The sequence below is a fragment of the Eucyclogobius newberryi genome, unplaced genomic scaffold (genome assembly GCF_026437365.1).
Source record: "Eucyclogobius newberryi isolate DKJ021-1_F unplaced genomic scaffold, fEucNew1.0.hap1 SCAF_17, whole genome shotgun sequence".
Lineage (NCBI taxonomy): Eukaryota > Metazoa > Chordata > Actinopteri > Gobiiformes > Gobiidae > Eucyclogobius > Eucyclogobius newberryi.
The window spans coordinates 19,059,586-19,086,371 of record NW_027315801.1 but is presented as its reverse complement, the minus strand read 5'-3'; the positions used below and the strand labels follow the sequence as shown (position 1 = coordinate 19,086,371).

Sequence of the window (26,786 nt, the reverse complement as noted above, 5' to 3'; positions counted from 1 at the left end):
TTGTATTTGGAACCATTGGCCCATTTTATTGGACAGTCAAAAACAATTCACTGTGTTACAATTGATGGGATGGAACACAATATTGCCTACTGCAGATGACGTTTTACTGTATTTGTACTGTATTTTACCAAACCAGAAATTTCCATACCCAATATGATGTCACGGATAGTTTTGATGAGTACACGGACACTGTGACGTCATACATTAGATTCTGTGAGGACAGCATTAAATCAACTCACACCAAAGTCACCTTCAACAACGATAAACTCTGGTTCACACCAAAACTGAGGCAGTTGGGGCGGCAGAAGGAGCTCACAGGGCCGGAGATAGAGAGAGCTACAAAGAGGCAAAGTATGGACTTAGAAGGGAGGTGTCGAGAGCTAGATCCCGTTACAATACGCGTCTGAAGTAGCAGTTCTCGAACAACAACCCTAACCCGGTTCCCCTGTGTACTTTCTCCTCTGCTCTTCTCCCTGTACACAAACTGCTGCACCTCCAGCCATGACTCCATTAAGCTAATCAAGTTTGCGGATGAGAGCACCCTCATCGGGCTCATCTGGGACGGGGATGAGTCTGTCTACAGGAGGTGGAGCGGCTGGTGTCCTGGTGCAGCGGTAACAACCTGGAGTTCAACGCCCAGAAGACAGTGGAGATGATCGTGGACTTCAGGAGAGTCACAGTTCCCCAGCCCCTCCTCATCATCACAGACTCCCCCATCTCCACTGTGGACTCCCTCCACTTCCTCTGCACCACCATCACCAGGACCTCTAGTGGGGGCTCACCATCAGCTCCTCATCAAGAAGGCCCAGCAGAGGATGTACTTCCTGCAGCAGCTGAGGAAAGCAAAGCTGACAGAGGAGATGATGGTGCAGTTCTACACGGCCATCATTGAGTCTATCCTCACCTCCTCCATCACCTCCTCCATCACCTCCTCCATCACCTCCTCCATCACCTCCTCCATCACCTCCTCCATCACCGTTTGGTACGCTGGAGCCACAGCCAGGGACAAACAGAGACTACAGTGCCCTCTGCTGAGAAGGTGATCGGCTGCAGACTTCCATCTCTGCAGGACCTGTACGTCTCCAGGGCTCTGGGACGAGCAGGTCGGATCACAGCCGACCCTTCTCACCCTGGACATGGACTATTTGAGCCACTCCCCTCAGGCAGAAGGCCTAAGGCGTACGAGGCACTCCCGTCTCTCACACATACGGGGCGCTCCCGTCTCTCACACGTACGAGGCGCTCCCATCTCTCACACGTACGAGGCGCTCCCGTCTCACACGTACGAGGCGCTCCCGTCTCACACGTACGAGGCGCTCCCGTCTCACACGTACGAGGCGCTCCCGTCTCACACGTACGAGGCGCTCCCGTCTCACACGTACGAGGCGCTACCGTCTCACACGTACGAGGCGCTACCGTCTCTCACACGTACGAGGCGCTACCGTCTCTCACACGTACAAGGCGCTCCCGTCTCTCACACGTACGAGGTGCTCCTGTCTCTCACACGTACGAGGCGCTCCTGTCTCTCACACATACGAGGCGCTCCTGGGAAGACGCGTGCCGTGCGTCTCTAATTGGGGTCCGGGTGCAGTGATGCATGGCAGTGTTTACGTCTTTTCCAGCGTGAATTTCGCGGTATATGGAAGGTTTAAGATGGTCTAGATTCTAGAAGAAAAAGGATATAGTATGTGAGTGCTAGATTTTGTCCAGAACCGAATCACTGGGGTGGCAGCAGGAGACAAAGACTGTTGGAGAGGATGTGGCAGCAGGAGACATGGACTGTTGGAGAGGATGTGGCAGCAGGAGACACGGACTGTTGGAGAGGATGTGGCAGTAGGAGGCAGACTGTTGGAGAGGATGTGGCAGCAAGAGACAAGGACTGTTGGAGAGGATGTGGCAGCAGGAGACAGACTGTTGGAGAGGATGTGGCAGCAGGAGGCAGACTGTTGGAGAGGGTGTGGCAGCAGGAGACACAGACTGTTGGAGAGGGTGTGGCAGCAGGAGACACAGACTGTTGGAGAGGGTGTGTTTTTTGATTGTCCCGTTGTTCACAAGTTTAGACTGAGATCAACAAAGTCTTACAGACTTATGACATGACCATCCTCTGGACTCCTGCCCGACACAATTTGCAGCCATCTCTGGTGCATCGCCCTGGCAGCAGCAAAAAAGGCCCTCACAGAAAAATGGAGGACACAAAATGCCCTGACGACTAAGGACTGGACTAACATAATGAACATTGGCAATATGGAAAAAAATACTTTCGGACTTAAACGTAAAATGGATAAATTTGATAAATTCTCTTCTTATGATTTGTTGGATGTCTACATTTTATGTATATCTGATTCCTCTCTGGACTTGTTTTCCTTAAATATATAATAAAAAGCTTTAGTGCTTCCCAGTGGTCATGTATGCCAGGCTCTGTGTACAGCCAGCCGCAGTGTCGTGAGTTTGATTCCCGACTCAAACTATTTACTGCATGATCTCCCTTCTCTCTCATCCCCCATTTGATTATCATGTGTCCTGTCCAATAAAGCAAATGGGCAAAAAATCCTTTAACCTTTCGACCCGTTTTCTGACATGACACTTGCGCAGGTCTGCACCACACACAGACCGCTCAGTGCTGACTCGTACATGTTTCACATTTACTATGAAAAGTGCATGTAATCAAAATAGAAAGGAAAAAATATAAATGCACATGCAACATATTCTGATATGAAAGGCTTTATATCACCAAATTTCATCCATCCATCCATCCATTTTCTACCGCTTGTTCCCTTTCGGGGTCGCGGGTGACTGGAGCCTATCCCAGTGACTTCGGGCCTTAGGCGGGGTACACCCTGGACAGTGGCCAACTTGTCGCAGGGCCAACACAGAGACATAGACATTACAGACAGTTCACGCTCGGGCCAATTTTTAGAGTCACCAATTTTGCCTAACACATGCATGTCTTTGGACGGTGGGAGGAAGCCGGAGAACCCGGAGAGAACCCACATGCAGACTCCACCCAGAGAGATCATGTGATGTTGGTCTGGTCCGGGAATCGAACCCACGATCTCCTTCTTGGGAGGCAAGAGCGCTAACCGCCTTTGCCACCGTGCACCCCTCAAATTTCAATCAATTCAATTTATTTTTGTAACGCCCAAAATCTCAACAGTTGCCTCTGGGGGCGACTGTGTGAGTGTGTGAGTGTCTGAGTGAGTTAGTTAGTTAGTCGTCTTACAGCGTAAAGTATATTCTCTGAGCCACTGGGGGCAGTGCAGAGACCTGAGAACAGGACTAATGTGATCATACTTCCTGGTTCTAGTCAGGACCCGAGCAGCAGCGTTCTGGATGTACTGCAGCTGTTTTACAGTTCGTTTTGAGAGGCCAGTGTGCAGGCCGTTACAGTAGTCTAAACTACTGGAGACAAACACATGGATAAGTCTCTCCAAGTCTGGTTTAGACACTATATTTTTGGTTTTGGAAATGTTGTTTGAATGGTAAAAAGAAGTACAAGAAAATACAGAAGAAATTAACGCTGTGTTCTATTTTCAAGTGAACCTACAAGGTAAAGCCATGTGTGTTATATGTGGATGCAAACAATTGAACTGTTGTTTTTGTCCAATCAAAGTTTATACTAAAAAAGGGCGTAATCTGATCTGAGGGAGAGACCGCACCCCCAAAGCACCAAGACTCAAAAGTAGGGATGCGTACCGCTACGATGGACTGGATCTGGACTTGTAAAAACGTTTCGGTTCAGGTCCAAAAAAAAACGAAACCCCGGTGATTCGGTTCTGGACTCATATAAAATATAGCGCTCAAATACTATATCCTTTTTGTTCTAGAATCTAGACCATCTTAAACCTTCCATTGATCGCGAAATTCGCGCTGGAAAAGACGTAAACACAGCCCTGCGGCGCTGTCAATGGCGCACGCGGACCCTACTTAGCGACGCATGCGTCTTCCGGGCATAAGTTGAAGCCGGCAAAATAAGTTTAAAGATGCGAGAGACGGGAGCGCCTCGTATGTGTCGAGCTGCGCGGAGCCGTGTATATATGAACATTGAAGCCGGTAAGATCGCTGGCTTTATTTGAACTGTTTTAAGCTGTGCGATGTTGTGGATTGCGTGCGTCGTCACGTGTTAAAGAGGCGGGGTCAGCGTGGTTTCTGGGTCTGGGTGTAAATATGAATGAAATAACTTGTTAATAAAGTGTTATGTTGTGGTGTGATGTATTTGGCATTAAGTAAATACAAAGTAAAGTCAAAGTAATATTGCTTAATTGCTGCATTCATTAATTGGAGTTTATATTTTGTAAAAGTATTTTGTATTTGTATTCTACAGTTGTTAAATATGGTCTGGTGTTTAATGCTGCTAATATGATGTATTATTTTGATGTGTTGTGTAAAATATTTTCATATTCTACTTTTAATTGCTTTATAGTGATTCAAGTTGACTTTTATGCTAGTTTTTGTAACTGTTATTTTACACTGACTTAATTATTTACACTGGTGTATTGTCTGTTTGAAGGTTTTTACCTGACTTTTGATGCCAATGGGTCTGCAAAATTAAAGAGTGGAAATGTGTCTAAAGGCAAAACATTGTATCAGATGAAACAGCTGCTTTGACCCTTGACCCAGACTGACTCTTGTCAACACTCAACATGCTCTTGTTGTTGAGTTGAGTCTTAGCTAGTAGCTTGTTGATTTGTAAGTTGTAGCTTCTGTGAAACAGTGAATAAACCAGACAAGTTGAGTTTATTTCAATCTGCAGTTAAGCCTTGTGTTTGATAGTCGTCCTTGTTCAAGTGTCTTCAACTTAATTTAGCCAAGTAGCTTGTGTTACGCTTTTGTAACATTATGTAAATATGGCATGGTTTAGGTCTGGACTCATTAGGTCCGGACCTGAACCTAAACCTCTGGATTCGAATCCGGACTTGAACCTGAACGTGGGTTTAGGTATGCATCCCTACTCAAAAGTGCAGGGAAGAGGAAGAACTCTCTCTGTTGCTTTGCCTTTCCTTTTCATCTCGCGTCGCAAACTTCTTCTACATTTCAGTCTTATCCAAGCTCGAACATATGAAGTAGATATAAGGCCGTGGCCAGGCTTTTTGGATAACTTTAACCAACAATCATCACCCGGCAGACCATTTCAAGTGTGTTTTAGGCTTAAGTGGGCATCTCTCAGATCCCTCTTTTGTTAGCTATTCTTATTTGTATCCTTTTCGTGTAACCTCAATCATTTTTTGGAAATTAGTTAAAGCGATTTAATCAAAAGTCCAGTGCCAAGAATATTCTCCAGTGGGACCATTTGAGGGATTAAGCAAAGTGCGCCATCTGCCGGAGGAGAAGAGACGCATCGACCAGAGCCATCTACTTAAGCCCCTCATCACCAAAGGAGCAAAGCGCATCAAAACCCGAGTCAGATACTTCAGATCCAAGTGGACTGGAACACTGCTGGGACACAATCAGAATGGACCACAAAGCTTCAGAGCATCTCATTTCTACATCTTCATCATCCCGGAGAAAGGAAGCCGCCATTGGCACAGTAAGCTGAGCTAAAGTTAGCCTTTGCAACTGCATGCACATGGGAGACTTTCTCCGCAAGCGCTCCATTTAACACACCGACTTAAGTGTCTACAAAGTTTACAGCCTCCAAAACACCACATAATCTCTACCAGTGACCCTGGGGGTCTGGCAACAGAGAACAAGGTACACTTTATTGTCCAGGAGTGGCCGGAGAAAACCCACCCAGGCACAGGGAGAAACATGTAAACTTCACATAGAAAGACCCGGTTTGCCGAGAGAGTTGAACCCGCAACCTTCTTGCTAGCCATTAGCAACTCTGCCACAGTGCCATTAGCTCTGTTACAAGATTTGAGTCACTTGAGAGATTTACAAAATCAAAAAACTGCATAAATTAAAACAGATTTTGCTCTTGTGTGTGGTCTATGTGCCTTTTCCATTTAAAGAGGACAAATGTACAAGAAGTTGGAGGGTTGGTATTACCTTGAACATCTGCTTGACCTTCTGTCGTGGCAGGTTGACGTTGAGTTTGTGGAGCAGCTGGAGGACCTCGCTGATGCTCAGGTTGCCATCTCCGTTCTTGTCCGCCTCGGTGAAGGTCTGCTTCAGCCACATAACATGCGGTCAAGGAACACGCACACATTATATTTATCAGTGACCAGAGACAGATTACGCCATCGCTTTTGTTGTGAGTAACTTGTTCTCATCAGAACTGCTGTGGCTACTGAAAAGCTAAAATAATGCAGGAATGCCATGCATGTTTGTAGAAGTCTACAGCCTAGAATAAGACCCCATGGAGATCCGTCTCTATGACCCGGTGTAACCAATAGAAAAGATCAGAATCAACATTTGTGTTCGCTCTTGTTCACCTCTGTTTTGTACAACTTATACTCAAAGTTAAAGGCCAACTAAATAAACTTTTCCACGTCCACCACATTAATGTCACCAGGGAGATATTTGCTTGAAATATTAAATAAATACAGGACAGATCTGTGGAGAGGTAACTCCACAATATGGATTTTACCAATTAAAATAAGTAAAATAATAATATTTAAGGCAAGGCAAGGCAAGGCAAGTTTATTTGTAGAGCACATTTCATACACAAGGCAATTCAAAGTGCTTCACACAGCAGGAAAAATGCATTAAAATCACAAAGAAATTACAGAAACAGAAATACAATAAAATTAACTAAATTAAAAATGATCAATCCAACTGATTGTCTAAACTAATAAAATCACAAACAAAAGAGAAAAGTGCAAAGAAAACTGTTTTTAGCTTAGATTTGAACATTGTCAAATTAGAAGTCTGTCTCACATCTTCAGGAAGACTGTTCCAGATTTTAGCTGCATAAAACTGAAATGCAGATTCCCCATGTTTTGTCCTGAGTCTGGCACCAGCAGGACCTTAGAGTCCGAGATGGTTCATTTGGCACTAACATATCCAAGATGTACTTTGGTGCTAGGCCATGGAGAGACTTGTACACAAACAGAGCTGCTTTAAAGTCTTTTCTCTGAGCCACAGGGAGCAGTGCAGAGACCTGAGAACAGGACTAATGTGATGGTACTTCCTGGTTCTAGTCAGGACTCGAGCAGCAGCGTTCTGGATGTACTGCAGCTGTTTTACAGCTCGTTTGGAGAGACCAGTGAGCAGGCCGTTACAGTAGTCTAATCTACTGGAGACAAACGCATGGATAAGTCTCTCTAAATCTGGTTTTGACACTGTATTTTTGATTTTGGCAATGTTTTTAGATGGTAAAAAGCTGCTGATGTTATTGATTTGACGTGGCTGTTAAAGTTCAAGTCTGAGTCCATTTTTACCCCCAAATTTCTAACTTGGTTTGTAGGTTTTAGAGCGAGACTCTGGATGTGACGCTAACACTTTCTCTTTGTTTCTGTGGGCCAAAAACGATCATTTCAGTCTTGTCTGAGTTCAGCTGGAGAAAGTTGTTTTGCATCCACACACTGATCTGTTGGATGCAGTGACAGAGTGAATTCACTGGTCCATAGTCATCTGCCGACAGTGAAACATAGATCTGAGTGTCGTCTGCATCATTGTGATAGGACACATTTTCACTGCGTGTCAACTGACCTAACGGCAGCATGTAGAGGTTGAACAGAAGGGGACCCAGGACTGACCCTTTGGGCCCTCCACAGGTCAGGGTCATGTGGTCTGAGACACAGCTACCAATTTCAACAAAGTACTTCCTGTCTTCCAGATAGGACCTTAACCAGTTTAGGGCAGTGCCAGTGACGCCCACTCAGTCCTCTAGTCTCTGTAAGAGGATCCTGTGATTGACAGTGTCAAAAGCAGCACTCAGATCTAACAGAATTAAGACTGAGGCTTTTCAATGTTCAGGCGGATGTCATTTGTCACCTTGACAAGAGCAGTCTCAGTGCTGTGATGAGGTCTAAAACCTGACTGAAAAACATCAAATGAGTTGTTTATTAAGAGGAAATCTGTGAGCTGTTGGTAAACAACCTTTTCAAGGACTTTGCCCCAAAATGGCAGATTAGAGATGGGCAAGTAATTACTCAGTACTGCGGCATCAAGACTGCTCTTCTTTAGGAGAGGTTTTATGACCGCAGTTTTCAAAGACATTGGGAATGTTCCAGATTGATACGACATGTTAACTATGTGAGTGAGCGGTGCTAACAAACTGTTCAGCACAGACTTTAGAAATCTGATGGGTAACACATCGAGGCAGCTGTAGATGAACTCGGACTGGTGATGATCTCATGGACAGTTTTGTCAGTTACTGGTGCAAAGTGAGTCAGCTCTAAGTGTCTTGGTGGTTTTAGGGTAATTTTTTGCATTGTGGGATTTATAGCATTTTTAATGCCCTGAACTTTGTCATTAAAGAATAATGCAAACTCATTACACTTGGATGTGGAAATGAGTTCTAACGGCAGCTGAGCTGGAGGGTTTGTTCATCTGTTACTGTGGGAAACAGGACACGCAAGTTGTTACTGCAGCTTCCAATAATTTCAGATAAATATCTTTCCCTAGTTCTACATAAAATGAGGTTGTACATGTTCAGCTTCTCTTTGTAAATCTCTTTTTGAACCTGGAGCTTTGACTTGCGCCATTTCCGTTCAGCCCGGCGACACTCCCTTTTCTGTGCCCTGACCGAATCATCATTTCTCCATGGCGCCTTCTGCTTATTTTTTAACCATTTTAGCCTTCATAGGGGCGATGGTGTCCAGAACATTCAAAACACTAGATGTAACAGAGTTCAACAAATCATTCACATTAGAACATGAGACATTTTCAAAGTTTATCATTTCCATAAACAGTGCACCTGTGCCATCATTTATGCGTCTCCTCTGAACAACTGCAGGACCAACCGGTGGTTTGGGAGAAACAGACAGGTCAAAGAAGACACAGAAATGATCAGACAGAGCAGCATCGACCACATTAACATTTGAAATATTTACCCCCTTTGTAATTATGAGATCTAGAGTGTGTCCTTTGCTGTGGGTGGGGCCTCTCATATGCTGAGTAAGACTGAAGGTTTCAAGGACAGCATCAAGCTCTTTAGCGTTTCTGTCACAAATATTATCAACATGCACATTGAAATCACCTGTAATGACCAAACCATCAAAGTCTGTGCATACGACTGAAAGCATCTCAGTAAGATCATAAATAAAACTTTGGCAGTGCTGGGGAGGCTTGTATAAAACAATGAAGAGAATGGATGGAGTTTTAGCTCCATTTTAAAGGATACATACTCAAATGATGAAAACACCCCAAAAGACAACCTGTGGGTAATTATTTAATCCCTAAAGATTGCACGGATTGCACTCCACCCCCTTTTTTGTTTTCTCGTGTTTCAGATTCAAACTTAAAGTTAGGTGGAAATAGATTTCCTGTGTTTTTGTCAAGCCATGTTTCAGTTAAAAACATAAAATCAAGATTATAAGAAGAAATTAAATTATTAATTAAGAGTGATTTGTTACATAAGGATCTGACATTTAGCACAGCAAGTTTCAGTCTAGTTTCAGTGGGACTGGGCTTTATCTTTTCACAGGGAATATGAATCACATTTCTCAGATTGGGCCTGACTCGCATTTTGTTTTTCCATCTGTGTGATGTGACTACAGAAATAGCACTAGGGGGTCTCTTTTTACATAGGGCCTCGGGTTGGTTTGATTTTTAATATGACAATAAGTCCCGGCAACGCTGAGACCCAGTGCATCCTAGCTATGGGAGATACCAGGTGAAAGACGAGGGGGGATGGGTGGTGGGGCTTTTGTAGCCGAGGAGAGTTTGGGACCAGGTGAGAGGCGAGGGGGGATGGGTGGTGGGGCTTTTGTTGGTGTAGTCGGCTTGTGCAGGGAAGAGTTGATAAGTATTGACATAGCCCTTGATCTTGCTAAATTAGGCGCGAGTGGAGCCATCTTAATGCCTGATTTGATCAGACTTTCAAAATGGCTGGGAAGGCCCATGGGTGAGAGTGAAGATGAGGAGAATGATGAATCTTTAGTGGGAGTAGATGTTGCAGGGGGAACCCAGGGATGGTCTGAAGGCAGGGGCGATGACAGGGATGTTGTTGGGCCTGTCACAGATGGGTCCAAGGCCTTTGAAGATTGTTCCTTTGCTGGAGGCGGTGGAGGTGAATGTGGAGCAGCTTGAGCTGAATCCTTTGCTGGTGGCGGTGGAGCAGCTGCTGATAAATCCTTTGGTGGAGGCTGAGGTTGTGGTGCTGTTGATGTTGAAACATTGGCTCGGTCTCTGGCTGATGGAGCAGGAATTCTTCTCTCATTCCTCTTTTCTCTAACTAACTATCTGCTCAGGACCCTGTCCAGGCCCAGTCCAATGCCTCAGAGCGTGGAGCAGGTTCTCTGTCAGCACCCTCACTCCACCTCTGCATAGGTGGGGGCCATTTCTCTTAAACAGGTCCTCTCGTTTCCAGAATAGATAGAAGTTCTCAAAGTAGTGTAGTCCTCTCGGGGCACACTCTTTGGACAGCCATGTGTTCAGCTGAAGAAGCCGGCTAAACTAGTTTATCCTCCTGTCGATGTTTGGAAGAGGTCCACTTATGAATATTTTGATTTCCATTTTATCATCAAGCACGTCGAATAACTTCAAGAAGTCTTTTTTCAAACTTCAGTCTGTTCCCGCCGCTTGTCCACTGCACCCACGTGGACAATCAGCTGTTTAGCTCCTCCATGCTTAGCCATAATATTTGGAAGGAGTGACGTTATCTCAGAAACAGTGGCGCTTGGAAAAGAATGTGTGTTTATCTTTTCATGCATCACGTGACTTTTCGCTCTGTCTCCAATCAAAACAATCCGTGTGACCTTGGCTTGTGGCACAGTTCCTCCTTGTTGTATTTTGGCCACGTCATCTTTCCTTTTTTCATTTAATTCCATCTCTGAAAGTGGTAAAAATCTGTTTGTGAGCTGTATTTTAGGTGACTTCACGTTATCTTTGTATCGTTTAGGCTTTGCTCCAAGTTTGTTCCAAGAAACAGCCTGGTCTTTCTGGTTTTAGACAGTTTTGGAAACGAGTCACTGCGGTTTAGGTTGAAAGTAGCAGTTTTTCTTGTAAAAAGTGTGCTCTTCTTACCATCGGTTGACAGAGGAATGGTATCGTGAAGTACTTTTTCAGATTCCAAAACAAATATCCGTGTTTTCAGCTCATTAATTTCTTGTTGATATTTCTGACAGCGTTCACAGTCTTTCTCCCTTCTTCTCCCGGACATGTCGCTGGCGTCAGATATCTCGTTAAAACTGGAAAAATGTTCTTAAAATCCTTGGTTTACTTGAAAAAGTCTAAAGCAAAAATGTTTGGAAGACAAAAACTGATTAAAAAGCAAAGTAAATAAGGAAAGCAGCGATAGCAAGCGGAGCGAGCGAAAAAGCGTGTGCACTCTTCGGAAGCAGAACCTTTAATGCCCTGTGCGGCGTTAAAGGCCCTCACCCGCTTTGCTATCGTGGGGTTGACACCACAGTGAAGAGCCAGTCATCCTGCTGCCCTTCTCCTCTACATCCTCCCCACAAACAGTAACACCATTACTATGACAGATTTTCTGGCGGTAGAGTTATGTCCTCATTGGCGTTTATGTTCAGTGTGATGTGGGGAGAAAGAGTGCAAGATTTCAACTGTCCAAAATGTTTGAGACCCATGTTTTCATCACAAAACCATTGTACAATATTTCAATGGTAAAAGTTTGAGGGTGATAACAGCTGGAGGCATGCCCTCATTGGCTTTTAGCAGAAATGCATGCTCTAAAGATACACCTCAGAGAGGTATAAGCTCTAAAGATACACCTCAGAGTGGTATAAAGCTCTAAATAACACACTTATTCCTTTCCTTTTGGCAACTTTTAACTGGGCACTTAAGAAAACTAGGAGCCTCCTCGTGTGAAAGAAGCCATCATGTCCCTGATACCTAAAGAAGGGAAGGAGCGACTGGACTGTGCCTCAAATAGACCCATTTCCATCCTGAACGTGGACCATCGTTTATTCATCTCAATTATGTCCAAAAGAATGGAACAAATCCTCCCAAACTGAATGCACAAAGATCAAACAGGATTCATGACCAAACGACAAACACAAGACAACATAAGACACAACAAAACAAAGCTGTAGTAATTAGTTTGGACGCTGAGAAAGCTTTTGATTCTGTGGCTGGCAATATTTATTTAAAGTGCTAAACAAATTTCAAATAGATGATTTGATTATAAAACAAATATTAGGGTCCTTTACAATGGTCCAACTTCAAGTATCAAAATCAATGGTCATCTGACAGATCCACTGACTCTGGAAAGGGGGTGAGGCAGGGCTGTGCCTGGTCCCCCCTCCTATATTTGCTTCGTACTTGGAACCATTGGCCCATTTTATTAGACCATTAAAAACAATTCACAGTGGTTCAAACAATGATTTTAAAGCCAATTTCTGCAGCAGCGGTGTGGGTGCGTCAGCTCTAACACAATACCATACCGGAAGTCTGAAAATGTGCCTTTTTGATTTGTGGGTTGGCCAAACCCACATGTTTATGTATCAAAAAACAAACAAATTATCTGTAATCACAAATAGGTCTTGTTCATCTTCACTGGGACAAAAATACAGACGGATAATAATGATATGCATAGTTTTTTTTCTTAACATGCATTTGAAGGAAAGTAATTTGCTTTCATGTTTAAAGCAACAGTACAGTGGTGTTTAACGCAACAGTACAGTGGTGTTTAAAGCAACAGTACAGTGGTGTTTAAAGCAACAGTACAGTGGTATAGTGATGCAGGTTTTTTCCAACCTGTGGGTCCCCTCAATTTTGACGTTCTCTGACCCGCTCCAGCATAAATCTGTAAAATCTGCCCCACCATCAAAAAGGTTGATGCAATGATGCATTTTAACGAATTAAACAGCAAGGATGTTGGTATTTATGTTAAGATTCGAAATATGTTGCATTTTATTACAATCCAACTCCTATTCACAGAAAAGTTAGTCTAGTGAGGAACTGAATTTAGACACAACTATGCACATGGAGCACGGACATGCGATGTGGCAGTCAGCATTTTACAACCTGCCCGGCCCAACCCAATCCACGAAAAACACCCCGTGCATCACCACAGTGGAAGGATATTGGTCACGTGTGCGCTGCCTCTTGGCCAGGCTGTCCTCGTCGCTGATCCCAGCCATCAGGTACTTGAGGCCGGTGATCCAAGTGCGCGCATCCTCTGCGGTGCCACACACCAAGTCTAGGCTCTCCATGTGCTCCCCATGGTACAGGCTGAAGCAGCAGTTTGGGTCAAAGCTGCCCTCAGAGTAACGCTGGAAGATCTCCGACTGTTTCCCCTCGCACACCTCCCGCAGAGAGTCGATAGAGACTGCACAAAGAACAGCAAGAGAATGTAATCTGAGCTTTTATCAGGTGTTCATTGAGAAATGCCTAAAATTGCATTGTTTCTTGTAAAAGGTGTTGTTGGAATTGTAGCGTTTGAAATAAAAAAAATTAAGACAAAAAAATTGCTGCTATATGCTATATCTATCTACATCTGATGTTCAAAACAAAAAAGCTTTATAGATATTATCATGTAAACACCATTTCATTGGTAAAGTGGGGAAGGAACGATGATTTGATCTCTGAACTCGAGCCTCATCAACTTTGAAATGTATACTGGTAATCTTTTCACAACTCAAAGTCTTACACTCAAAGGTGAACAGGTTTTCCACACAGCTACTGCAAGTCTTCAGAATAAGTGGTATCGCATTGCAAAATGCGATGCAATTTCTCTCAAATGCAATGCATTCGTCAAAAAAAAAGTGTTTGCGATTCAAAAAATTGTGTTCAATTGTGTAACCAAAGTCCCTAAAAAACACTGATCACTCGTCAATTGATCATCAATAACGGCATGACACAATGTAGGACGCTGTGTTGACTTTACGAGGACCAGCTGATCGCTGCGTCTGGAAGCAGGAGAGTGCGCGGAGCCACCCGCACGCGCAGGGCAACGAGGGGCAGGACAAGCACCGCGCCTCGCTAATCTCACGACAATAACCATGTGTAACAAATAACTATGTGTAACACATAACCATGTGTAACACATAACCATGTGTAACTCATAACTATGTGTAACACATAACCATGTGTAACTCATAACTATGTGTAACACATAACCATGTGTAACTCATAACTTTGTGTAACACATAACCATGTGTAACACATAACGAAAGTTACAACTGTAACTACGGTTCTATGAATCCCGGATGACCGCCAGAGGCGGTGCATAAAGCACTGGATGATCATCCTTGCGCATACACAGGTCGAGAATTAATAACAAAAAAAGTCACCTTTGACCCCCGGTGGCTCACGTGAGTCTATATAGTCACGTGACACACTGGATGACGAATACCAGCAGGGTCCAGAGGAATAGACAAAACCATACCTCAATGGGACGCAGAAGAGTGTTGCCGGAGAACCTCTTTCAGCGGTTGTGGAGAAACCACATTCACTCTGTAGAATCTTGCAAAGGTATTCGGGGATGTCCAAGAGGCCGCCGCACAGATCACGTCCAAGGACACCCCGTTCATAGCGGCCCACGAAGTTGAGAGCCCCCTTGTGGAGTGGCACCTCACCCCGGACGGCAACGGTCGCCCTTGTTGAGCATAGGCTTCCGTGATTACATCAACAATCCAGCGCGCGAGACGCTGTTTGGACAGAGCCTGGCACTTGCGTGGGCCGGCGAAACAAACAAACAGGCTCTCAGATTTGCGTATCAATGCTGTAGCACGCACATATGCCTCAAGCGCACGGACAGGACACATCTGTTCGGCAGCAGATCCCGCACTAAAACGTGCCAGTTGTAGCGGCCGGTTGTGTCCCTCCAACAAAATCACCTTTGGAACGAAATCCATATTCGGCCAAAGGGAAACCGCAGAGTTGTCGGGGTGCCCACGAAAACAGGAGTCTGCCACGGACAAAGCCTAGCGCTCACTCACCCGCTTCGCCGAGGCCATTGCCAGAAGGAATGCCGTCTTCATTGACAGCCATTTAAGGTCAACCTGCGACAGAGGCTCTAATGGAGGGGATCGCAACGCCTCCAGCTCCAGGGACAGGTCCCATGCCGGGGCCACAGAACGGGCGGGCGGACGCAAATGCCGGGCACCCTTTAGAAAAAGGGAAATATCCACATGCCAACAAGAAATTGCGGCAACGTATACCTTCAGGGTAGATGGAGCGCGCCCCTGGCCAAGTAGGTCCTGCAGGAATGCGAGCACCGTTGACACACAATGCACTGGATCCTCACCGCTTTTGCGACACCAGGCGTCAAACAGTTTCCACTTGCAGGAATACAGAAGATGGGTAGACCGAGCACGAGCATTGCTTATTGTGTTCCCCGGCGTACCTCGAGAAGGTCAGGCCGGGCCCTGCATGGGCCATATCCAGAGCTTCAGGCGCTCGGGATTGGGGTGTAGAATCTGACCCCCTAGTTGAGAGAGGAGATCCCGCCTGGGGGGGAGACGTCTCGCTGTGTCACAGCAGTGCCTGCGCAGCAGAGGAAACCATGTCCTCCCCGGCCAAAACTGCCCGTACACTGAGGGAACTATATTACGATAGATCAATGCGCTTAGACACAGGGAACCATGCTGCTCTCGGGGGACGAGCCGACGAGGCTGCAGGTGAACGAGGCTCTGCAGGTGAACGAGGCTCTGCAGGTGAACGAGGCTCTGCAGGTGAACGAGGCTCTGCAGGTGAACGAGGCTCTGCAGGTGAACGAGGCTCTGCAGGTGAGCAGTAGGTGCATCCTATGATTGATACGTGGCAGGACTAATCGGCCGTCCACGCCACGAGGAAATGAGACTCAGATTTGGTGCCAAAAAATCGTCCATTACGCCTTTAATTTTCACAACTTAAAAATGCACATTGACAGATCATCCAGGAGCCTGAAGATTTCAGACCGAAATATGAATTGCTAAACTAATACAATAATCATCATTCAGACCAGGAGAGTACAATATGGTCTGCTTGCTTGGCGCTTCTTTGCAGCTGAGTAGTTCTCCCACATGTCAATCATTCCCTGCGTGCTAATGCACACCTGCAGCCTCGTTCACATAGCAGCATGTTTCCCTGGCTGTGCATGTGTGGTTGATATGTCGGTGTGTGTTTAGTGAGTTCCTTCAGTTACAGGACTAACATGACACAGAGAAAGACTGTGTTCGAGCTCAGAAGAGACAGAAATGAAGAGACGAGAGATGATCGTCCTAATAAACAAACCCCCGCCCCGCCTCTACGCTGTTGCATGCTCATGCAAAAGGTTTGATGGGAGGCGGCCTCTCTGAAAGTACAGGAGAGTGGGGGGTGAGTGTGTGCATGCGCATTTAAAAAAAACGGAACAAACAGTCGCTTGAGTTCTCAAATCTGCAAAAAAATCATCTATTCAACCTTTAAGTGTAAAAACTGGTTTAATTTGTCTCTCCTCCTTGCCTGAACTTTCCCATGTGATGTGAAGACCTATAAAAAGTGTAATCAGCACAGCTCCTTTTGGGGAAGATTGTAACTCTGCATCTGGTGGACCTACGTCTTCCTTCTCTTTGCTGCAAAGATATTTTTCATCAAATAAAACACACAAGAAGACATTCTGTTTTTCTTGGATTTCTTCATTATTTTCATTAATGTCCACAACACAGCCTAGCTATATAGCATTATATAAAGTAGCTGTAGTAAAAGTAAGAACATAAATCCTAATTTAAGAAGACTCACTCTTGGCCTTCTCGCTCTTGCGCGATGGTCTCCAGCGAATGCAGGACTTGTACTCATCCAGGAAGTAGAAACGCACCAGACCCTTGGAGCCTCCACGCAGTTTCACCATCTGGGTCCCCATCTGCATGGAGCTCATGCACTTCTCCACTATGTACAAACAGACAGGAAGGGGAGGGAGGAGTTACAAGTGTGTCAGAGAAACAATTGGAGCAGCACTTCACTTATCACTGCACATGTCAGAGCAGACAGAGCAGCTCAAGCAAAACACACATTTACTCTCAATTCAAGGAGACGGGACCAGGCAAAAGCACTGACAATAGTCCTACTTCATCAGTCGACACACGGATCATGAAGTCAAGTGAGTTAGTGTAGGGATCCCCAACCTTATTTGTACCACGGACCGGAATAATATAGGTTTTATTTTCACGGATCGGTGTGCCAGATTTTGTCGCGGTTAGGTTAACTTGCGTGGAAGTGGGCGGGGCTTAGGCTTCCATTCAATTCAGCTCGGAAGGCGAAATGTTCTCAAAAGACCAAAAGACACGTTTGTGCATTATTAAGTGTACCATACCAAAAGATCCGAATTAGAGTAAAATAACATACAGTTACACGTGTCCTCACTGTTATTCTGACGGAAGTTCATCAGATAAATATGGAGAAAATGAGTGCATAGAAATTACAACTCAGCACACGCTGAATAAGTGGGGGCCCTGCACGTGTTTCTGTGCAATGAGATGCTCCCATCAGGAGTGATGGGAGACAATGACCCCCGCAGTGTGTTTAAGTCCAGTCTGCTCCTTAATTCTGTCTTGTTACCGTCACGGCACGGGAAGTAGCGCTCAGACTCTTGTAAAAGTAAAAACAGGTGATCGCGCAGGAGTTGCAGAATTCTGGCCCAGGTGACGTGTCCTCCAAAATCCTTGCTGGCTCCTCGTCTGCTCCTCATTTGGCCTTTTCCCCTTTGCAAAAATGCTCTCCAAAGACTTTTGTTTTTTAATAATTTTCGCTGGCTTGTGGTTCTACTTTTGGGCAGCGTGTTTGATGCAACGCATCCGCAATGACGTATCATGTATAATGCACGTATCAGTTATGTTCTCACGCAGGACAAGAGCAGAGATATAATATACTTGCCATTATATTTAATGGATTTCATTGGCAATTTCCTATAAGGCTTTTCATGATATATCCACAGACGAGCTCATTAGTGTCATGAGGGACAGGCCAAAGTTACGTCAGCGAAGATGCTGTCACTGATAGATTATTTCCATAATGCGTTGCGGGCCGGTACCGGTCCCTGGCCCGATGGTTAGGGACCCCGGAGTTAGTGAATAATATACTAGTATACAAGGGCTACACAATATAGTGATATGGCTGTTAAAGTAAGTAAGTAAAATGTTTTATAGATGTACTATAAAAGCTTTGCCGTGCTGTATATTTACTTAGGTTCTTTTTGAGACAATAATTGAGTAGATGTTATGACATTGTTGACATGTAGGGCTGGGTATCGTTAGATTTTTTTAATCAATATTTTTCAATGTAAATTAATGGCCAAAACTGTTTTCCAGCATTTAATCATGCTGTAATAGTGATAAATCTCATTTAAAAACATGTATGAAGCCAAGTTTTAACTCAAAACCACTGTGCAAATAAGCGCTGAGTAAATCACTTAACCGTAAAGTCTTAGATGTTGAATACAGAATTTTTGCCACCAATCTGAGTCTCATTTCCTCGTGGTGTGGACCACAGAGTATTTCTCCCACATGTCAATCATTCCCTGCGTGCTACTACACACCTGCAGCCTCATTCCCAGGATATCAACACATTTCCCTGGCTGTGCATGCGTGGTTCATATGCCGGTGTGTGTTTAGCGAAACTAGCAGCAAGATCCAAGTCGGTCGGGTTACCGGAAACACACAATTGTTTCTTCTTGGCCTCGAGTCGCCACGGAGATATGTCTATGGATAAAAAGTAATTAAAGAAAAAGAAGAAAGAAAACAAAAGACAAAAAGACGATCAAAAGAGCTATACAATATTTTTGTATTAAAGGACTAATTATAAAGGAAAAATATGTTTATATTTTATCATTCGACAACATTCCTCCAGGTTTCTGCTTTTTCCCAAGGAGGTTTTTTGTAGTTTTTCCTGGCCAAGAAGGAGGGTCGAAGGACAGAGGACTCTGGGACATCGTCCCTCGCCACCACAGACATGGCTTGATTCATTTTTCACTGTCGCCCTCAGAGGCAACTGTTGTTGTGATTTTGGGCATTACAAAAATAAATTGAATCGAAACATTAATTCATGTCACTGTACAGATTTTTCTGTTGATGTTACTTACACGCAGATAGGGCATGGAAAAAAAAAAATATTATAAGACTGAATTGGGAAAGATAATGTGTGTAATTCCTCCCCTTATGGGAGTGTTGCAACAAAGCCTGCATATGACTGCAACAAATGTAGAATTGTCTCTCCTGGCAATACCAGGAATCACCAAGTCTCATATTTAGACAATTTTAGAAAGGAGCAGACATACATTGTGTATTGATCTCATTCAAGACACATGCCAACAACAATAATCATTGGTTTTAGCATTGCATTCACATCATTGCACAGGGCTTCACCCAACTACCCTACTGGGGTTGTGTTCAAAATATCGATACAGCAATGTGTCGTCACAGACTCCATATCGATACGCGTCACAGTATTAATTTTTTATTTATTTTTTTTTAAATCAGATTTTTATGGCCCGTAGGCTCTAAACGAGGTGGAATAGTACTTTTGATCTGCTGTTTCTGCTGCTCTCCTCTGGGCCGAGGTGAGAAGGAGCTGTGGACCTGATCAGAAGCTCCTCTCCAGGTGAGAAGGAGATGTAGACCTGATCAGAAGCTCCTCTGGGCCGAGGTGAGAAGGAGCTGTGGACCTGAGCAAAAGCTCCTCTGGGTCGAGGTGAGAAGGAGCCGTGGACCTGATCAGAAGCTCCTCTGGGTCGAGGTGAGAAGGAGCTGTAGACCTGATCAGAAGCTCCTCTGGGCCGAGGTGAGAAGGAGCTGTGGACCTGATCAAAAGCTCCTCTGGGTTGAGGTGAGAAGGAGCCGTGGACCTGATCAAAAGCTCCTCTGGGTTGAGGTGAGAAGGAGCCGTGGACCTGATCAGAAGCTCTTCTGGGCCGAGGTGAGAAGGAGCTGTGGACCTGATCAGAAGCTCCTCTAGAGGTGAGAAGGAGCTGTGGACCTGATCAAAAGCTCCTCTGGGTCGAGGTGAGAAGGAGCTGTGGACCTGATCAGAAGCTCCTCTGGGCAGAGGTGAGAAGGAGCTGGGGACCTGATCAGAAGCTCCTCTCAAGGTGAGAAGGAGCAGTGGACCTGATCAGAAGCTCCTCTGGTCGAGGTGAGAAGAAGCTGTGGACCTGATCAGAAGCTCCTCTGAGCCGAGGTGAAAAGGAGCTGTGGACCTGATCAGAAGCTCCTCTGGGTCGAGGTGAGAAGGAGCTGTGGACCTGATCAGAAGCTTGTCTGGGCCGAGGCGAGAAGGAGCTGTGGACCTGATCAGAAGCTCCTCTTGGTCGAGGTGAGAAGGAGCTGTGGACCTGATCAGAAGCTCCTCTGGGTCGAGGTGAAAAGGAGCTGTGGACCTGATCAGAAGCTCCTCTGAGCCGAGGTGAGAAGGAGCTGTGGACCTGATCAGAAGCTCGTCTGGGCCGAGGCGAGAAGGAGCTGTGGACCTGATCAGAAGCTCCTCTGGGTCGAGGTGAGAAGGAGCTGTGGACCTGATCAGAAGCTCCTCTGGGTCGAGGTGAGAAGGAGCTGTGGACCTGATCAGAAATTTTTTAAGACCCTTTTTTCAGAAATGTATCGGGATACGTATTGTAATGAGGGAATTATAATCGGAATATACAAGTATCGGGATATGTATTGTATCGTGACCCCTGTATCGGGATATGTATCATATTGTGAGGGTCCTGGCAATACCCAGCCCTATACCCTACCCTCCATAATCAGACTGTCCATATTTGTTTTTTTTAAATAAAAAAATTAATGTTTTGCCCAGATGTCTCCATCTGTTCCAGATTCTCCCAATTTCCATTCCCAACTGGCTGTTTGATGAGTGGAATTAAACCATAGTAAGATTTGTATGGCAAGAAACATCGAATCCGATTTAAAACTAACAATTGTCAGACAAAAAAGGAGGCAGGGTTTACCTTGTATGAAATATTACTTTATTTCACCTAAAATCAGAGTGTTGCTGGTGTGACCCAGAAAATGAAGCTCTATGGAAAAATACTGAGAGTAATGTGGTGCCGGGGTTCCTGTACAGGTCTTATACTGAGAGTAATGTGGTGCCAGGGGTTCCTGTACAGTCCTTATACTGAGAGTAATGTGGTGCCGAGGGTTCCTGTACAGGCCTTACACTGAGAATAATGTGGTGCCAGGGGTTCCTGTACAGGCCTTATACTGAGAGTAATGTGGTGCCGGGGGTTCCTGTACAGGCCTTATACTGAGAGTAATGTGGCGCCGAGGGTTCCTGTACAGGCCTTACACTGAGAATAATGTGGTGCCAGGGGTTCCTGTACAGGCCTTATACTGAGAGTAATGTGGTGCTGGAGGTTCCTGTACAGGCCTTACACTGAGAGTAATGTGGTGCCGGGGGTTCCTGTACAGGCCTTATACTGAGAGTAATGTGGTGCCGGGGGTTCCTGTACAGGCCTTATACTGAGAGTAATGTGGCGCCGAGGGTTCCTGTACAGGCCTTACACTGAGAATAATGTGGTGCCAGGGGTTCCTGTACAGGCCTTATACTGAGAGTAATGTGGTGCTGGAGGTTCCTGTACAGGCCTTACACTGAGAGTAATGTGGTGCCGAGGGTTCTGTACCTGTCTTATACTGAGAGTAATGTGGTGCCGGGGGTTCCTGTACAGGCCTTATACTGAGAGTAATGTGGTGCCGGGGGTTCCTGTACAGGTCTTATACTGAGAGTAATGTGGTGCCGGGGGTTCCTGTACAGGCCTTATACTGAGAGTAATGTGGTGCCGGGGGTTCCTGTACAGGCCTTATACTGAGAGTAATGTGGTGCCGGAGGTTCCTGTACAGGCCTTACACTGAGAGTAATGTGGTGCCGGGGGTTCCTGTACAGGTCTTATACTGAGAGTAATGTGGTGCCGGGGGTTCCTGTACAGGCCTTATACTGAGAGTAATGTGGTGCCGGGGGTTCCTGTGCCCCTGCCTCTGGGGAAGTCTGTCCCTTCAATGTGAATGTAAATCCTAGGTAAAGGATTCAAAATTGGATGAAGATGAAATCTGACACATATTTGCAGCATTAAACTAATACAATAATTGCTGCCTGTGGTTATATTTGGGCTGTGGAAATCATTTAGAAACATAGCATAATATTGAAAAAAAGAACTGAATTAGTTCATTTTTTGGAGCTGTGAACTTAGTACAACATTTTGAATTATGAACTATGAACTGAATTAGTTCATGTAGAAAGTGAACTTTCCCAACACTGTCAATGCCCATGGATCCAGCATCATCTTCCGCTTATCGCGGAGGCAGCAATCTAAGCAGGGAGTCCCAGACTTCCCTTTCCCGAGACACTTCCTCCACCTCCTCCGGGGGGGGGTCCCGAGGCGTTCCCAGGCCAGCCAAATGGCAAAATGCTTATGCCATATGTTTTATTTAATTTAACTTGTTTTGGCACATTGACAAGAAGGAATAGTCGGGAGCAGTAAAAGATATAGAGTAGTAAACATAACGATTACTTTAAAATGTTTGGTTAAAGAAAAAGTGTACATCGGAATAGCACCACCAGAGGACACATGTCCCCAGCACACACCGGAGGACACATGCTCCCAGTACACACCAGAGGACACACGCTCCCACGCATACACCAGAGGACACATGTCCCAGCACACACCAGAGGACACATGCTCCCAGCACACACCAGAGGACACACGCTCCCAGCACACACCAGAGGACACACGCTCCCAGCACACACCAGAGGACACACGCTCCCACGCACACACCAGAGGACACACGCTCCCACACACACACCAGAGGACACATGCTCCCAGAACACACCAGAGGACACACGCTCCCACGCACACACCAGAGGACACACGCTCCCACGCACACACCAGAGGACACACGCTCCCACGCACACACCAGAGGACACACGCTCCCACGCACACACCAGAGGACACATGTCCCCAGCACACACCAGAGGACACATGTCCCCAGCACACACCAGAGGACACATGTCCCCAGCACACACCAGAGGACACATGCTCCCACACACACACCAGAGGACACATGTCCCCAGCACACACCAGAGGACACACGCTCCCAGCACACACCAGAGGACATATGCTCCTAGCACACACACCAGCGGACACATGACCCCAGCCCACACCAGAGGACACATGCTCCCAGCACACACCAGAGGACATATGTCCCCAGCACACACCAGAGGACACATGCTCCCAGCACACACCAGAGGACACATGCTCCCAGCACACACCAGAGGACACATGCTCCCAGCACAAACCAGAGGACACATGCTCCCAGCACACACCAGAGGACACATGCTCCCAGCACACACCATAGGACACATGCTCCCAGCACACACCAGAGGACATAGGACACCAGTCCCACGCACACACCAGAGGACACACGATCCCAGCACACACCAGATTACACACGCTCCCAGCACACACCAGAGGACACACGCTCCTACGCACACACCAGAAGACATATGCTCCCAGCACACACCAGAAGACACATGCTCCCACGCACACACCAGAGGACACACGCTCCCACGCACACACCAGAGGACACACGCTCCCACCCACACACCAGAGGACACACGCTCCCAGCACACACCAGAAGACACACGATCCCAGCACACACCAGAGGACACACGCTCCCACGCACACACCAGAGGACACATGCTCCCAAGCACACACAAGAGGACACGCGCTCCCAAGCACACACCAGAGGACACGCGCTCCCACGCTCACAGCAGAGGACACACGCTCCTACGCACACACCAGAGGACATATGCTCCCAGCACACACCAGAAGACACATGCTCCCAGCACACACCAGAAGACACACGATCCCAGCCCACACCAGAGGACACATGCTCCCAGCACACACGCTCCCACGCACACACCAGAGGACACATGCTCCCAAGCACACACCAGAGGACACGCGCTCCCACGCTCACACCAGAGGACACGCGCTCCCACGCTCACACCAGAGGACACGCGCTCCCAAGCACACACCAGAGGACACGCGCTCCCACGCTCACACCAGAGGACAGACGCTCCCACGGACACACCAGAAGACACACGCTCCCATCACACACCAGAGGACACATGGTCCCACGCACACACACGAGGGCACACGCTCCCACGCACACACCAGAGGACAAACGCTCCCACGCACACACCAGAGGACACACGCTCCCACGCACACACCAGAGGACAGATTACAGAGGACCCATGCTCCCAGCACACACCAGAGGACACATGCTCTCACGCACGCACCAGAGGACACATGCTCTCACGCACGCACCAGAGGACACACGCTCCCACGCACACACCAGAAGACACACGCTCCCACCAGAGGACACACGCTCCCACCAGAGGACACACGCTCCCACCAGAGGACACACGCTCCCACCAGAGGACACACGCTCCCACGCGCACAACAGAGGACACACGCTCCCACGCACACACCAGAAGACACATGCTTCCACGCACACACCAGAGGACAGATTACAGAGGACCCATGCTCCCAGCACACACCAGAGGACACATGCTCTCACGCACGCACCAGAGGACACACGCTCCCACCAGAGGACACACGCTCCCAGCAGAGGACACACGCTCCCACCAGAGGACACAGGCTCCCACCAGAGGACACAGGCTCCCACGCACACAACAGAGGACACACGCTCCCACGCACACACCAGAGGACACACGCTCCCACGCACACACCAGAGGACCCACGCTCCCACGCACACACCAGAAGACACACGCTCCCACCAGAGGACACACGCTCCCACCAGAGGACACACGCTCCCACCAGAGGACACACGATCCCACCAGAGGACACACGCTCCCACACCAGAGGACACATGTCCCCAGCACACACTAGAGGACACATGCTCCCACGCACGCACCAGAGGACACATGCTCCCAGCACACACACCAGAGGACACATGTCCCCAGCACACACTAGAGGACACATGCTCCCACGCACGCACCAGAGGACACATGCTCCCACGCACACACCAGAGGACACATGCTCCCACGCACACACACCAGAGGACACATGTCCCCAGCACACACTAGAGGACACATGCTCCCATGCACACGCCAGAGGACACATGGTCCCACGCACATACCAGAGGACACACGCTCCCAGCACACACCAGAGGACACACGCTCCCAGCACACACCAGAGGACACAGGCTCCCAGCACACACCAGAGGACAGAGGACACACGCTCCCACGCACACATCAGAGGACGTATGCTTCCAGCACACACCAGAGGACACATGCTCCCACGCACACACCAGAGGACACACGCTCCCACACACCAGAGGACACACGCTCCCAGCACACACCAGAGAACACATGTCCCCAGCACACACTAGAGGACACATGCTCCCACGCACGCACCAGAGGACACATGCTCCCAGCACACACCAGAGGACACATGCTCCCACGCACACAACAGAGGACACATGCTCCCACGCACACAACAGAGGACACATGCTCCCACGCACACAACAGAGGACACACGCTCCCAGCACACACCAGAGGACACACGCTCCAACGCACACACCAGAGGACACACGCTCCCAGCACACACCAGAGGACACCGGCTCCCAGCACACACCAGAGGACAGAGGACACACGCTCCCACGCACACATCAGAGGACGTATGCTTCCAGCACACACCAGAGGACACACGCTCCCACGCACACACCAGAGGACACATGCTCCCAAGCACACACCAGAGGACACACGCTCCCAAGCACACACCAGAGGACACATGCTCCCAACACAGACAAGAGGACAGAGGACACATGCTCCCAAGCACACACCAGAGGACACGCGCTCCCACGCTCACACCAGAGGACACACGCTCCTACGCACACACCAGAGGACATATGCTCCCAGCACACACCAGAAGACACATGCTCCCAGCACACACCAGAAGACACATGCTCCCAAGCACACACCAGAGGACACGCGCTCCCACGCTCACACCAGAGGACACACGCTCCTACGCACACACCAGAGGACATATGCTCACAGCACACACCAGAGGACACATGCTCCCAGCACACACGCTCCCACGCACACACCAGAGGACACATGCTCCCAAGCACACACCAGAGGACACGCGCTCCCACGATCACACCAGAGGACACACGCTCACACCAGAGGACACACGCTCCCAAGCACACACCAGAGGACACGCGCTCCCACGCTCACACCAGAGGACAGACGCTCCCACGGACACACCAGAAGACACACGCTCCCATCACACACCAGAGGACACATGGTTCCACGCACACACACAAGGGCACACGCTCCCACGCACACACACGAGGGCACACGCTCCCACGCACACACCAGAGGACACATGCTCTCACGCACGCACCAGAGGACACACGCTCCCACGCACACACCAGAAGACACACGCTCCCACCAGAGGACACACGCTCCCACCAGAGGACACACGCTCCCACCAGAGGACACACGCTCCCACCAGAGGACACACGCTCCCACCAGAGGACACACGCTCCCACGCACACAACAGAGGACACATGCTCCCACGCACACACCAGAGGACACATGCTTCCACGCACACACCAGAGGACAGATTACAGAGGACCCATGCTCCCAGCACACACCAGAGGACACATGCTCTCACGCACGCACCAGAGGACACACGCTCCCACCAGAGGACACACGCTCCCAGCAGAGGACACACGCTCCCACCAGAGGACACAGGCTCCCACCAGAGGACACACGCTCCCACGCACACAACAGAGGACACATGCTCCCACG

The 26,786-nt window shown here is 47.7% G+C and overlaps 1 protein-coding gene across 1 annotated transcript in view; it reads right to left on the bottom strand.

Annotated features, from left to right (window-relative positions):
* LOC140363582 (uncharacterized) overlaps positions 1-26,786 on the bottom strand; it is a 123,318-nt gene that overhangs the window by 76,459 nt on the left and 20,073 nt on the right. The window contains 3 exon segments of the mRNA XM_072450216.1: positions 5,985-6,114; positions 13,089-13,332; positions 16,707-16,853. Coding sequence (XP_072306317.1) covers positions 5,985-6,114; positions 13,089-13,332; positions 16,707-16,853 — 521 coding nt within the window.